This window comes from Puntigrus tetrazona, chromosome 15 (genome assembly GCF_018831695.1).
Source record: "Puntigrus tetrazona isolate hp1 chromosome 15, ASM1883169v1, whole genome shotgun sequence".
NCBI classification, from domain to species: Eukaryota; Metazoa; Chordata; class Actinopteri; order Cypriniformes; family Cyprinidae; genus Puntigrus; species Puntigrus tetrazona.
Window position 1 is genome coordinate 13,159,816 of NC_056713.1, and position 14,403 is coordinate 13,174,218.

Genomic DNA, 14,403 nt, shown 5'->3' on the forward strand with positions numbered 1-14,403 from the left:
GTAAAAGGATGGTGCATAACTGATGTTATCATTTGAGAAAATCGATATCCTGTTCATTAGTTTGTAGCTCAAATCTAGAACACGGTTCTCCGCGGGCCCTAAAATGTTTCTTTTTTGCTGTTTATAAGTTTAAAAGCATATAGTTCACCAAGAATGAAAATTCCAACATCATTTCTTCACCTTCATGTCATATCAAAAAAACATCTGACTTTCTTTCGTCTGTGCAGTACAAAAGACTTGCGTTGATCGCTTTTTTCATGCAGTTACAGTGAACATCAACTTTTTTATTCTTTTAAAAGATATAAAAAAACCTAATAAAAGTAGTGTGCTATAAAAATCTTGTGAAGTACTATAGCTTTGTGTAAAAAAACAGGCCAGATTTTCTTTGTCACTTATTCAGTACCACTAATGGGGTGTATTTGCCAAAAATCTGAAGAATTTGCCTTATGTTTGGGCAGAAAAATGATGATTGGAAATGATTTGTATTATGCCTCAGTGCTCCGTTCAATTGATTGAGCAGGTGCGGTAGTGAACGAACAAAATAAGTCAGTAATACTGTGAATGAATGAGTGATTCAGTGAGTGAAAGACACTATCTGTCTCCTCTCGTCAGAGAGAAAGTCTGTTTTTTTTTCTCTCTTGGCACTTTTCCACTGACACCATGAAGGATGTTCACAGCAAGTAACTCTGAACATCATAACACCAGCCTCTCCAACATAATCACACTGCACTTCGCTAGGAATCAATTAACACATGCAACCAAACACCGACATCTTGGTTTCAGTACAGAGTCACGTACTGCTACAGTTGAAATGGGACTATAACTACCTGAAGTTCATTTGAAATCGCTTACTAGGTACGTACTTCTTTTGAATAAGTAATTATTTTTATCTATAAAGCATTTTCATTACACAAAAGGGTTCTTTATAGTCCAGATGTACAGTGTCAGTGGCTTTACTTCACTGTCATTTACAAATCCTCACTTGTGGCCTCACGGAACAGTAATGTGTCCCTGGATGCTTTTCACGTTTTTAGGGATCTTCTTTCATAGTAGTGAACATGAACTACAAAATGAATATAACTTTTACATTCACATTTGTTTCAGTAGCAAAAGAAACATTTGTATTTATGTGGCTTTACAAAAGAGGAAGAAATATTGATTTCAATTACATTTGTCAAAAGAGAGAAATGTAAAATTTGCTGTCACTTTGACCAGCCATTGTATTGAGATTAGAGAAACGAGGCATTTCAAAACTTTGAATTCAATTGAACTATTTACTTCAGAATATTATTCACTTTTTCTAACTTGCTATTTAAAACAAAACTTACACATTTATTAAAAAAATATTACCTTATTGGCAAAGAGCATCTCTGCACTATTTTGACCCTTACCTCTCAGATAGGTCCTTCAAGGTATGCTGGAGAGGTAAGGTGTCCAAATTGCCATATTTAGTTGCTGGGGTGCCTCAGGGCTCAGTTCATGGACCGCTTCTCTTCTGTGTTTACATGGCATGCATAGACTCTGTCATTCAGAAACGTGGCTTATCATATCAATGTTATGCTAATGACACAAAACTCATTCCATCTTGATGATCTGAGTATAGCTACTCATATTTCAGGATCATCACCTTCAACTCAAACTTGCAAATATAGAACTGCATGCGATTTCAACAAACCCATCACTTTATCCAGTTAGGTACATTATCCATAACTCCTTCAAAAACATCGTGAAACCTTGAAGTTGTGATTGATGATCAACTGAATTTCTCTGAATTTGCTTTATACAACATTATGAAGAACAGGCCCTCACTTTCGGAGCATGCAAGCACAACTACTTGTTCAATCTTCATATTGGACTATTGCAATGCTCTCTTGGCAGGTCTTTTAGCCAGTTCTGTTAAACCACTACAGTTAATCCAAAATGCTTCTGCAAGATTAATCTTTAATGAGCCAAAAAAAAGAACACATGTTACACCTCTGTTCATCCATTTGCAGTGGCTACCAACAGCTGTTCACATAAAATTCAAGGCATTAATGCTTGCCTACAAAACCACGCAAAGATCACCCCTAAGAATGAACAATTAAAATTTCTAAACATTTTAAAAGTTATGATACAACAAATGCCTTACTTTGGCAGTTTGGTACAGAATGATTCACAAAAGTTAGGAAACCTCATGAAAGCATCCAGCACACTTATGCAACAGCATTAAAGGAATAATTCAGGCATAGTTCCACACATGCCATTAATGAACTAATGCCAAGGTAATCACGAAGTAGTGTTACAATGTACATACTCAAGTTTTTTAATGAAAAATTAAAAATAGATTCAATGTTAACAGCTGTGGAAACATGCCTTCACAGCTTGACCTATCCAAAATCCCACACAAAGTAAAAGGTCATCTGGTACTTTTCTTCTACTGTTTTAAAAATACAGTGAATATGAGCATTCTACGTACTACATTTTTCAGTTACTAAATAGAGAAATATTCGTGTTCAGTTGCCACCATATTAATTCATTAGTTTGCATTTGTTGTGCCGTGTTGTCTCCTTATTATATTTGTGCCACATTTATTTTAGTTTCTGTTTGCACTCTGAAACCTGTGGGAATGCCTTTATTTGTCATAATGAATATTAGAGTGTTAGATCGTGTCCTTATTTGTCCTTTTTAGATTGTTAATTAAATAAACATAGTATGACTTTGGAGGTAGAATTAGTTTGATTTGGTTGCCAGACCTGTTCGGACCCTCTACTGTTTTGCCACCTTTTAGGGCTTAGCATTTCTCCCGGGAGCTCATTATTCCAAACTCTGTTAGGCTGTGCCACAATAAACAATATGCATGTGTGCACGTATGTGTGTGTGAGAGTCTGCCAGCGGTGAAGCAGCAAGCTGGCCCAGGTTCTGCTTTTCTGATTGATCTTCAGGTGACAGGCTGTGTCAGGGGGCTCATCGCCAGCCTGTCAGCGCCTCACCTCCCTTTCCTCTCCTCTATCCAGACCCTTTCCTTCCTCTCTCTCTTTCTTGTCCTCTCTTCTCCTCTCTCTTCTGTCATCCTGCCAGAGATCAGGAGCAGCTGCTGTCCCATGGGTCCAACTGTCTTAGTAGATGCTTCTTCTCTTACGTTGGCCAAACAGTTAAAGAACTGTTTGCGTGCACGGTTTTTATGTGATTTGCGGAATTTTGGCACAAAAGAACTGTTTCGTTCACTAGCAATTTGCAATACAGTTTAGCCAGGTGTTAAGTGTGCTGAAGGAGCTTTGCATTGTGAGTATTTAAATTAAGTCATTATCGTTCTTTTCTGTGCAAACATGACTCTTTAAATGCAAATTTGGCTTGTATAGATTATGACTATTTGCCTGGTGGGTATACCTTTGTGCTATTATTTTTAATTAAGTTCTATTGGTTGTGGCAGCAGTTACTGGTGAAGTCAGTTGTGCAGAATTAGTTTGAAAGTACGTTTTTGCTGATAATTATATCACAATATACACACAGTTTTTATATAAACATACTATAAAATAAATAAATAAACACATCAACATCTTTTTAGTGAATTTGACTGATTTCAGTATATTAACGTATTAATTTCCGTTTCATTTGTTAATGTTTAGTTTTTCATCAAATATTTCTATATCATTTCAGCTTTATTTCTAATAATAAGAAACTGTTTAGTAGTTTTCATTATCTGTAACAACACCGCAACATGTGAATTGTGTTCATAACATGTTTGTGCTGTTATCTAATTTCCATAATTGCTTTAGTGAATTAGATGCTAAAACAGACCACGCTCAAATGAATGGTGCTATTAGTGGGCAGTTCATTTTTAGTAAATGCTGAAGTGTCTGCTCAATCACACATGCACACACTCCACATGTGCTGCGGGACATTCGCTGACCTTCCGTGTCGTGTATGAGTGGCCCAAAGTGTGCCACAGTTAATGACTGGCTCATTTACACTGTCTCTGTTTTAATGAAGTATTAACATGCGCTCTGAGAGTAATTACAGGTCCGTTCCCGTCGGGCTTGTCAGACTGCACCAGGGAGTGCAGATGGAGGAAGGGTCAACTGTTCACACACTCTTATATGCTAATCAATATGAGTCCATTTACAATAAAGGTTCGTTTTCAGAGCCATGCTATAAGCAGCGTTATGATTTGTCGCCAGCATTACTCTGATGTTTTTTGGTTTACGCCAGCAACAGATTGTAGCTTGCGGCGTCTAATGCCTCAAAAATTGCTTGCTAATGAAAAGTGCATTATTATTCGCTCTTTTTAATTAAGTTTAAAGTTTGCCGCTTTGCAGCAAGTGTGAGAGTTTTAAATAAAAGGTTTTAGTGCTGGAGGTGCTATATTTACATATTTTGAAGCATGATTTTGTTTTTATAGAACGGAATCCGTCTCTCGCCGGGATCATCTGAGCATATTTCCGTGTTGTTTTGCAGCATTGTGTTGTCATCAGAGCTGGAGACGGCCTTTATTCAAATCAAAAGCTGACGTGGCCATTCTTTAGTGAATCAGAGAGGCCGCTCCACCTCTAAAATAAGAAAAGAGGAGCTTTTGTTATATACAAGAAGATTCAGTGGCCTCTCTCCCTCGGGTTTCCTCTGAAACAAACTGTCTCCTGAAGCTCTGCAGTGCATTTTTGTCTCTGCACTCCCACGACACTGCGCTCCTTTCTCTTCCTGTCCTCTCGGCAGAGGCTTTAATCCTATGCGGTGTGTGCTACCCATGGCCTGGGTTGCTGTCCTCATCTGGCTTTGTGTTTGTAATGAGAGGGCAAGATTGTGTTGTCTTTGATCTGAGGTGCTTCAGTCTTGCTGCATGCTACCTCGAGAGGAAGGCTGGGGATTTTGTATTGTGTGTGTTCGGATCATTTGCTCACCTTCCCTGACCCCTCCTCCACACACGGCTTCAACATGCTTCCTGTTCTTTCACTATTCGCCGTTTTCTTTTTTGGACTTGTCAGTTTTTTTTTACTCTCATTTAGTTTCACCTCATCTCATTCTCTTCTTTGTCTTCTAGTGTCAGGTAATCCTATGCTTTCTCATCGACTTCTATTGTGAGACGTGGCTCTTTACCTTTTATCTCACCATGTCTCTTGTCTCAACTCCCGTATCTCGTTCTTTCACGTCTTCTTGTCTTTTCTCATCTCATGCTGTTTCCTTTTCTTTGTCTTCTAGTTACATCCCATGCTGTCTTTTCCCATCTAGTGTCATTTGTTTTCTTCTCGTCTAGTCTTCTCTGTCATCTATCCTGTATATTCTGTCTCTTCTCATTTAGTTTCATCTCATTTTTTCTCATCACTGTCATAGTATTAGTTAATACTGTCTCATCTTATCTAGTCTCTTCTCCTCTGTCAAAGTCTGTTCATTCTGTCTCTTCTCATACAGTCTCATCTCATAATTTCTCTTATTCTCTTTGTCATCTAGTGTCAGTTTATTCTATTTCATCTCATTTCTCATCTTATCTCTTCCTTTACATTCTCGTCTTCTGTCGTCTAGTCTCCCTTCATTTTTTCTCTTGTCTCATCCTTTCTCATTTAGTCTTCTTTTCCCTGTCATCTAGTCTCAGTTTATTGTCTCGTCTCATAGTTTCTTCTCATTTCATCTCATCTCTTCCCGTCTGCTCTCCTTTCTTCATCATCTAGTCTCAGTTCTTTAATTTACTTGTCTTCTAGTCTCATGTCATATTTTCTCATTTAGTCTTCTGTTCTCTGTTATCTATTCTCATTCATTCAGTCTCATTTCCTCTCTTCTAGTTTGTTTGTTTGTGGTCTGGTCTCAGTCCATCTTTCTCTTCTTTCTCATTAAGTGTAGTCTCGTTTTATCTAATTTTTTATCATCTAGTCTCCTCTTCTTCGTTTAGTTTGAGTTTATCTGGACTTGTGTAGTGTCATCTCATTTTATCCTGCTATTTCCCATTTAATTTTCTAATCTCTGCGAAGTGTCTCAGTCGATGCGGTCTCGTCTCATCATGTCTTTTCTCGTCTCTTCTCTCCTCATCTGGTCTCATATTATCTGTGTCATGGGTCCAGCACTATAACTTCTCTTCCTCTACACATCATCAGTGTCCCCTGAGCCAGTGATGGTGACAGAGTCATAGACTGTAATAGTGTCAGCAGGAACTGCAGGGACATCTCTATTAACCTTCAGCTGAAGTACTGCACGTGCCGGGACGCAGACTGACAACACTGCAGACCTTTTTTTTACTGGCTTTCGCACAATCTCTAAAGTTCCCCTCCTGGGATCTGAAGCACAATAGCTGCTGGGATTTGCTCTCCTAAGCATTAACTTTTGCTGAATTGAATTACTTGGCCCAGGAATTGGCAGAATTACCTCAGTGCTTGTTAATGAGCCTGACGGTATTGTTTTACTTCCTATGGGCATCATTAGGTTGTTTAGATTCGACAGGAGACCTGAGCTTGGAAACTTGATAAGAAGCACTCATATTGGAGAATTAACTCTAACATTTTTTCTTCCCTCGCAGGAATTCTCTCTGCTACGATTGGACGATTTAGCTGATCAACGAGTCAACATCGTCGGGTTTTCAGTCTTCAACAGGACACATCCTTTCTTTCAGGATTTCGTCCTCAGCCTCAATCGATCCTGGCAGGAGAACTGTGACCATGCTCCTTTTGCAGGAACACCAGTAAGGCTGAGAAACTTTAAGTTAAAGATGTTTTGAATATGTATGATTAAATCAATGTTAAAGGGAATGGTTCACCAATTAATTAAAATTTGGTCATTAATTACTCACCACCATGTTGTTCCAAACCTGTAAGACCTTTGTTCATCTTTGTAACACAAATTAAGATATTTTTAATGAAATCTAAGAGCTTTCTGCACCTGCATAGACAGCAAGGCAACTGAAATGTTCATGGCCCAGAAAAGTAGTAAGGACACTGACCACTGATGTCACATGGACTACTGGACTTTCACATGGACTTTCTGGGCCTTGAATGTTTCAATTGCATTTCTGCTACGTAGACTCAGAAAACTCTCAGATTTCCTCAAAAATGACCTAATTTCTTGTGTGTTTGTAAACACATGAAAGTGAGTAATTAATGACAGAATTTTCTTTTTTTTTTAAGCCGAATTGAAATCAGTTACTTTCTTTCATGAAACAGAAAAGGAGATGTTAGGCAGAATGTCCAAACAGACAATTTTAATATCATCAAAGTAAATGTTGATTTGTCCTCATGAACTACAGAAAACAAAAACATCATAAAACCATAAAAGTTGCCATAAGTTCACTGTGGATTGCATTTATGATAATTTTTTGCCCATTTTGGAGCTTGACATCATAAATTCACTTTCATTTTATGGGAAAGGCCAAATTAAACCTCAATTCCAAAATCAAGGGGCTATTGAAAAAAAATGACATTTTGGGGTGAACTGTCCTTTAAAATTTGTCTTTTTTATGTATATGTCTAGTACATTCTCTAAATTAATCATTTTTTGTAACTCAAGGATGCTGTGTTAATTAATTCGGAACAGCCTACTACCCATGTCCTCTTGCTTACCTTGAAGCTAAGGCTATGGCTGTATAATTCATCACACAAAGTCACATAGTCACCCTGAGGAATACACACACCCTGCATGTTCACGTCAGCACAGTTATTTCCGTCACTTTGGAAACGAAAACATCTGTATAATGTATTATTCCTGATCTCAGTCCCAGTTTGTACTCCATCAAACATCCAGGGAAGCTAATAAAAAAAATGATCAAAGATTGATCGGTTTCTTTGTCTGATAAATGCAAGTCGAAAAATTCATTTTAAAGTTTTGCATTCTAATTAAAGCTAAAGGGGGAAGACTTTTAAAAAATAAATGCTTACTGCTTTTAGAAACTAACCCTGGTTGCACTTCTCATTTAATTAGGTCTAATCTTTAATTAATCAGAGGATGGTTTGTAATCTGGCAATCAGATGAGAGAGAGAACGGGTTTAAACCCCACAGTGAGACTCAACTCTGTGTTACACACGGGCCTAGAAATGCAAAGCCTTGAAAATGTTTTTCATACGGAAGACGCTAACTGAACAGAAATGTAAGCCCTAGACTTCATTAGCCAAAGACTAGACTGGCTAGTCTGTGCAGAGATTAAGCAGAGAACCTGCATATGTGCCTCAGTCGACAGCGCACACACTTTGTCATTCTGCATTCGCCTAATGAGAGCAGCCAGGACGTTCCCCTGCATGTGACCAGAATAGTTACACTGTTTTTGTTTTTTTTCTAGAGAAGGGAGAGAAACGTAGTCAACAAAATTTACACAGACTGCTATTTTAGTCACAAACATATTCAGTCTTCCCTCACGACACATACACGAGCACATCTCCACCTCCTCTAAGCTGCTGTGCTATTCCATAATGCAGCATTACATATCCTCATTACAGAAAGCTTTAACACCGTAATGGATGTCGGAGGGAAAGGAAACTCCACGGCCTTTGCTGCAGTGCATTAACATGCCATCTGATGTAATTAAAGTGGTCAGTAATTCAGTTCCAGGGGGCTGAGGGGGCAAAGGAAGTGGTGGTTGTATCACAGTGATCAACGATGAAATGTCTGAATGATTTAATGATGTTCTGCACGGCTTAATGCGTGCAGACAACCAAACACACAAATTTGTGTGTTTTTTGTATCCAAAAGTTAGCTAAACCTGTCAAAATCTTTAAAAACCTCCCTTTGGGCACATCCTCATTTGTAAAACTGGTATAAAAATAGCGTAAATGAAGGGTTTTTTTAATTGTAAAAATGCTAAAGGTTTTCTGTGGGGGTTAGATCTTAGTGTAGGGTTGATGTGCAGTATACCTTTATACAGTACAAATAACATGCCTGCCCACATTTACATAGGTCCGCATATTAGAATCAAAAAGAGTGACAAATAAATTGCTAAAATAAGCGCAGCCAATATTTGTAATAATTGAAGCTCAGTGTCTCAAAACTGCTTAGAATGGAGACAGTGCCTTAAAGAGTCAATGACTTTTATCTTTTAAACAACAAACGAAAATACTTTTAATGAATCCTGAGAGACTTCTGTCCCTCCTTTGAAAGTCTATTCCACCAAAACGTTGACATTTAAGTCCACAAAGAGATTGTAAAGGAAATCATGTGAGTTGAGCAGTTTAATCTAAATCCTCTAGAGAGACGATTGCGATTTGTATAGAAATATTGATCAGTGACTGCAGAATATACTTTAGTACAATATAAAAAACATTAAGCCTGTCCCCATTAAATAGGTCTGATTATGAGAATCAAAAAGAGTGAAATATATTAAAATAAACGCAGCCAACATGTCTAATAAATGAAGCTCGATATCTCAAAACTGCTCCGAATGCAGATAGAACCATATTATTTCAAAGCAGCGAAATCAATGATCCCAAGGTTTAAAATAGTTTTAGTGTAAATAGTACAGATGTTTTATGAAATACTACTTAATTACACACAGCATTATGGTCTATGGTATTATAGTATATTTTCTAGTGCATTCATGGGTTTTGTTTACAGGTAGCATACAGCTATACAATTTCACCAGTAAATCCCTTTGGATATAGTCTGCCAAACTCATATTTATTTCTATGCCTGAATAGCTAAAAACACTAATCAAAAGCTTGTCAGCGTACTTTTGGCCATGAAGTGTGCATCTCGGCTAGCAGTCTATAGTTGGATTGTACTGCTTTCCGTTTCCTCGGTCTGTGTGTTTACTCATATGTGTGTGTGTTCCAGCTTTCGTCAGCGCTGCTGTTTGATGCAGTACACACTGTGGTGGCAGCCGTGCAGGAGCTGAACCGTAGCCAGAACGTAGGAGCCACTCAGCTTTCCTGCAAGTCCTCTAAGATCTGGGAGCACGGCACAAGTCTGATGAACTACCTGAGGATGGTAAGAACCGCAGGGAGAGCCCACGAGCTGCCAATCATCTCACCTGCTGCCGTTGCAGGCTCATTCATCATTTAGTTTTTTGCTCTCTGTACCACTGCGGCCCACAAACCCTCGTCAGAACTGCAGCCTTCAGCAGAATCTGTGAAACCGAAACACTGTGTCTTACTCAGCCATTAAAGATTAACGACCATCAGCTTGTCATTACTGCATCATCCTATGCATGACATACGGCGATCTATAGCCGCTTCCTGCATCGTACGAACGCTTCCAGCGAGGAGCTCAGCCGTCCACGTAGCTCTATAAATCAATTCACCACTGAAGACTTTTGTGGCTGTGATCGCATGATACCCCCAGGCGCTAACATGTTGTCTTTCTCTCTCTTCGGATAGGTAGAGTTGGAAGGTCTAACAGGCCACATTGAGTTCAACAGCAAAGGCCAGCGCTCGAACTATGCCCTCCGGATCATGCAGAACAGCAGGGATGGCCTAAGGCAGGTAAAGTAACTCTCGGCCACATCAGCCTATCAGCCAGAGGTAAAACTCGCCATTATCTGTGTTTATGCTTCTGTCTGCATGGAACGCAATGAGATTTCCTGGCCGTAGTCACACGGATGTGATGTAAAGGTGGAGAAATCCTCTAAAAGCACATTGGGTTTTTTTCTTCCCCAGTCCACAATTAGACGGCTTGATTGTAAACTTGTAGGAAGGAAACTCTAAATTTCATAGAGTCCAGCGAGACGGCTAGACTGAGTGTGATGGAATTATTGTTAATTAGCACTTTCATGCTCCTGTGATTTTTATTGGCAGGTTTGGATGTAGATTGAATTGTTATTGCGACATGAAGCGGGGGCTCTTGCAGGTGTGCCATCTGCCATTAGTAAACAGAAAATAAGTGTTTGGAAATTTAAACGGACAGTTCACCCGAAAACCAAAATAGCCCTCATGTTTTTCCAAACCTGTATGACTTTGTTTATCTTCTAAGCACAAATGAAGATACATTAACACTTTATTTTACGGTTACACCTATTAGTTTCATATTATTATCATTTATTAGTGCTAATTAAGCGCATATTAATGCCATATTCTACATGACCTTATTTGCATATAAATATTGATCGTTGCACATCAGCTATGGTATATGGAAGCTTAAATGTTTTTAAATGAGACGGAATTTATACCTCATTGGTTCTCTTGCATCAAGTAATTGTATATACACAAATTATCTTTCTCAGGTTGTAGTAAAAATATGTTCATTTGTGTTTCAAAGAGGAACAAATGTCTTAAAGTTTGTGACCACATGTGGGTGACTGTTTCATTACGTCCTGATGGACTGCTGCTTATATAGGCTCGTAATGATGATTGTCTGGATTGAATGATTAGGCTCCTCCTGAATTTAAATTTAATTAAAATTAAATGGGTTGGCTACCTGAAAAGTCATAATGTTTTTTGTCCACTATTATAAAGAACATAGTGACAGTACGATATCTTTGAGTTTTTTTTGAAGGCCTCCTTGAATGTTTTTTGGTCATGAACCTCCTCTAAAGTCATTTTGGATATGTACATGCTGTTTCTTAATAGTTACACTGGATTTGCGTTGCATCTAAAAAGCAAAAAGCGACACATTTTTTCATTCCAAAAGAAAGATTATAAAAGAATCATTTTAAAGAATACTCTTTTTGAAGGTGTGCCCAGTCTGTGCTCAGAAAAAGTCACTACCTGATGAAGACCGAAGGGATCAAAATGTTGTTTGTCCACTTTTAAAATAACGTATGAAAGCGCTGTGACAATGTGCTATTCTTTTTGAAAGCATTCTAAGATATTGTTTTTTGATCATTTACCTGCTGTACAGTTATTGTTTGTTGTTGTTGTTTGGATGTGCACATATCACTTAATTTAATTTAAGTAACATAGTTTCTATGTTGCACTCCATCTCCATCTTGTGACATTTTGTGGTTATGTTTGGGATATTTGTTTTTTATAAAAGACATTTTGGATTGTTTTTTTTTTTATTAAAGATGGAAACACACAACACTTTTGAATTTACAAAGGAAGGCCAGAAAGGAAGTAACTAGGCCCCCTTTTTGCTCAGAAAAATCCCCTAAATGACTACCTGGCATACCAAAATGTTTGAAGCGTAGTTTGTCGACTTGAAATAGTGTGAGAGCATTGCAGCAGTGTGCTGTTCTTTTGTCCTTTTTTGAATAATAGAATTACATTTAGAATAAAAAATTACTCGTAGTGTTGTCACAGAATAAAAATTTCTATCCATTTTCACACACCGGCACCTCTGAAGTTAAGTGAGTTTTCTTGCTTTGCCCCGAGCTGCATCCAGCAGCACAGCATGAACGTTTTCCAACTTAAAACAGCCATTTAGGATAAACCGAGTTGACGGCTGAGTGTTGTTAGCGTTGGCTGATTCTGTATATGACGGCGAGAGAGAGAGAGAGCAGAAGGCTAGCGCTGTCAAACAGCAGCCTGGTTTCTGAGTGACACCGCATTTCTACAGCCTTTGCGACCGTCACCTTGTGTCACTCACATACACTTTTTTATTGCTCTTTTAACCTTTTGAAACACTGTCAACTTTGTCCGTCAACTGCTGCTGTACGGCGGGCTCTGTGATTCGTGATGGACAGATGGACAGTCGAAGGCCACTTTGTTCACTATTCCAGTCATAACAGCAGAGATTGGACTGGCAGCTGGTGCTCGCGCCCAACCTTATTAGTTTCACAAAGACGTCACTATTTTTCTAGAGAGTAATATCCGCTGTCTCAATTTGATGTAATGCATCTGTCGCTTCCCTGGCCCGGCCCTTTCAACGCTGCTGTGCGGTCCAGCTGGACAGCAAAGTTCAGGCGAATGTCACCTCCCTGTCTTAACGTAACTCCCCTCTTCACATCATTTTCTGTGTTTGTTGTGCACTTGTTGTTGTGAAAGACCGGGCATTATGGCAGAGCTCACACTGTCTCTTTTCCTTAATGACAGACATTTACCCACAAATCTAAGCAGAGGCTATTTTCATTTAATGAGTATGAGTGTGAAATATGCAGTGCATGTCTTGGGGTGGAATACTGGTGTTCTGCAAAGTTTACATTTTATACTGCTTTTTTGAATAGTGTGTTAAATAGTGTGCATTATGCTGTGATAGTAGTACAATACTATGTGCATGTTTAATGCAGTGGTGCCAAGGGATAGTTCACCCAAAAATGAAATACACTTCCAAACCTGACTTACTTTATTCTGTGCAACATAGATGTGTCAGTGACTTTCTTTTATACAGATAGATAGATAGATAGATAGATAGATAGATAGATAGATAGATAGATAGATAGATAGATAGATAGATAGATAGATAGTCTTGGGCTGATAAGTAAAGCAGATCTCTTTGATTAAATTAATTTAATGAGGTGTTATTGCCCAAACCCTGAATAATTATTTAATAATTAGTTTTGGAATATTTTTGAAAACCCAGAAGCATATCACCTTCCGTCCATGTGCCAAAACGTCCTCAAATACGTCTTGGAGAGTGTTGGCAGTGTATAAAATAATCAGCGAAGTGTTGAAATGTTACATAAGCTCTCATTAGGCACTGGCACACTTCTAGAACCACGCTTGGTTTAAAGAAACCTGCGCAAAAAGTGCTGCAGCCATCTCGCCATCCCAGCTGGGTGTGATATACATATTTCGAGCTGAAACGGATGTGAAATTGCAGTGCTGGTTGAGTGCGGTACAGTTCACATATATGAGATTCTTGCCAGAGAAATTCAATTTAGAAGCGCCAATAATGTGTGCTGGTCCGCCTCATATGCCCACCTCCCTCTCCTCCCTCCATACCAGCTTCCAGAAGGGAAGCGTATGTACACATGTGGGCCAATCTGTCCAATGCCCGCTGGGTAGGATCAGCTCTGCCAACTGCTCCAGGACATGACGGATAAATCTAGACTTAACACTGCTCTCAGTGTTGTACTACTTTCCGTCTCGCTCTCCTTTTAGCCACAACGCTCCATCTTTTTTCTGTTTGTCCAGAGTCTCTGGAAAGATCCACAGATTCCCAGTAGGTAGGGTGTTGATGTAGCCCTCAAGCATCTGTCAGTATATGATGTGGAAAGAGAAAGCATGTGCATTCGTGGATGTGTGCATGTGTGCACGTCTTTGTATAAAGCCTGGCAGCTTCGCTCAAGACTTGTTGCCAAGGCATCCGTATAGCTCTAATAGCTGCTAATCTGAGACAGAGCATTCAGAAGCATTCTGCTTTAAATATCTCATGATATTGACAGCATAAATCACACACACACACAAAAAACAAATGCAAGCTTAGTTTTTTCCACAGCTCCTTCAGTAAAGCTTAAGAAACAATCATAAAAGAATGAAAATTACACAGGTTGGGAATGAATGAATTGTAATTTTAAATAAATGGAAACAAAAATAATATTTTTAATTGTTTTAATTTTGGGATATTACTAGGCTAATATATTTTAAAATGTATAATTTTGTATTTATGTAATTAAAGCTAAATCAGTACATGACCATTGTTATGTAT

The 14,403-nt window shown here is 38.6% G+C and overlaps 1 protein-coding gene across 2 annotated transcripts in view; it reads left to right on the plus strand.

Annotated features, from left to right (window-relative positions):
• grik4 (glutamate receptor, ionotropic, kainate 4) overlaps positions 1-14,403 on the plus strand; it is a 262,123-nt gene that overhangs the window by 202,719 nt on the left and 45,001 nt on the right. For both annotated transcript variants that reach the window (XM_043259848.1, XM_043259849.1), the window contains exons 9-11: positions 6,479-6,640; positions 9,715-9,867; positions 10,257-10,361. In XM_043259848.1, coding sequence (XP_043115783.1) covers positions 6,479-6,640; positions 9,715-9,867; positions 10,257-10,361 — 420 coding nt within the window. The remainder of the gene's footprint in view (positions 1-6,478; positions 6,641-9,714; positions 9,868-10,256; positions 10,362-14,403) is intronic.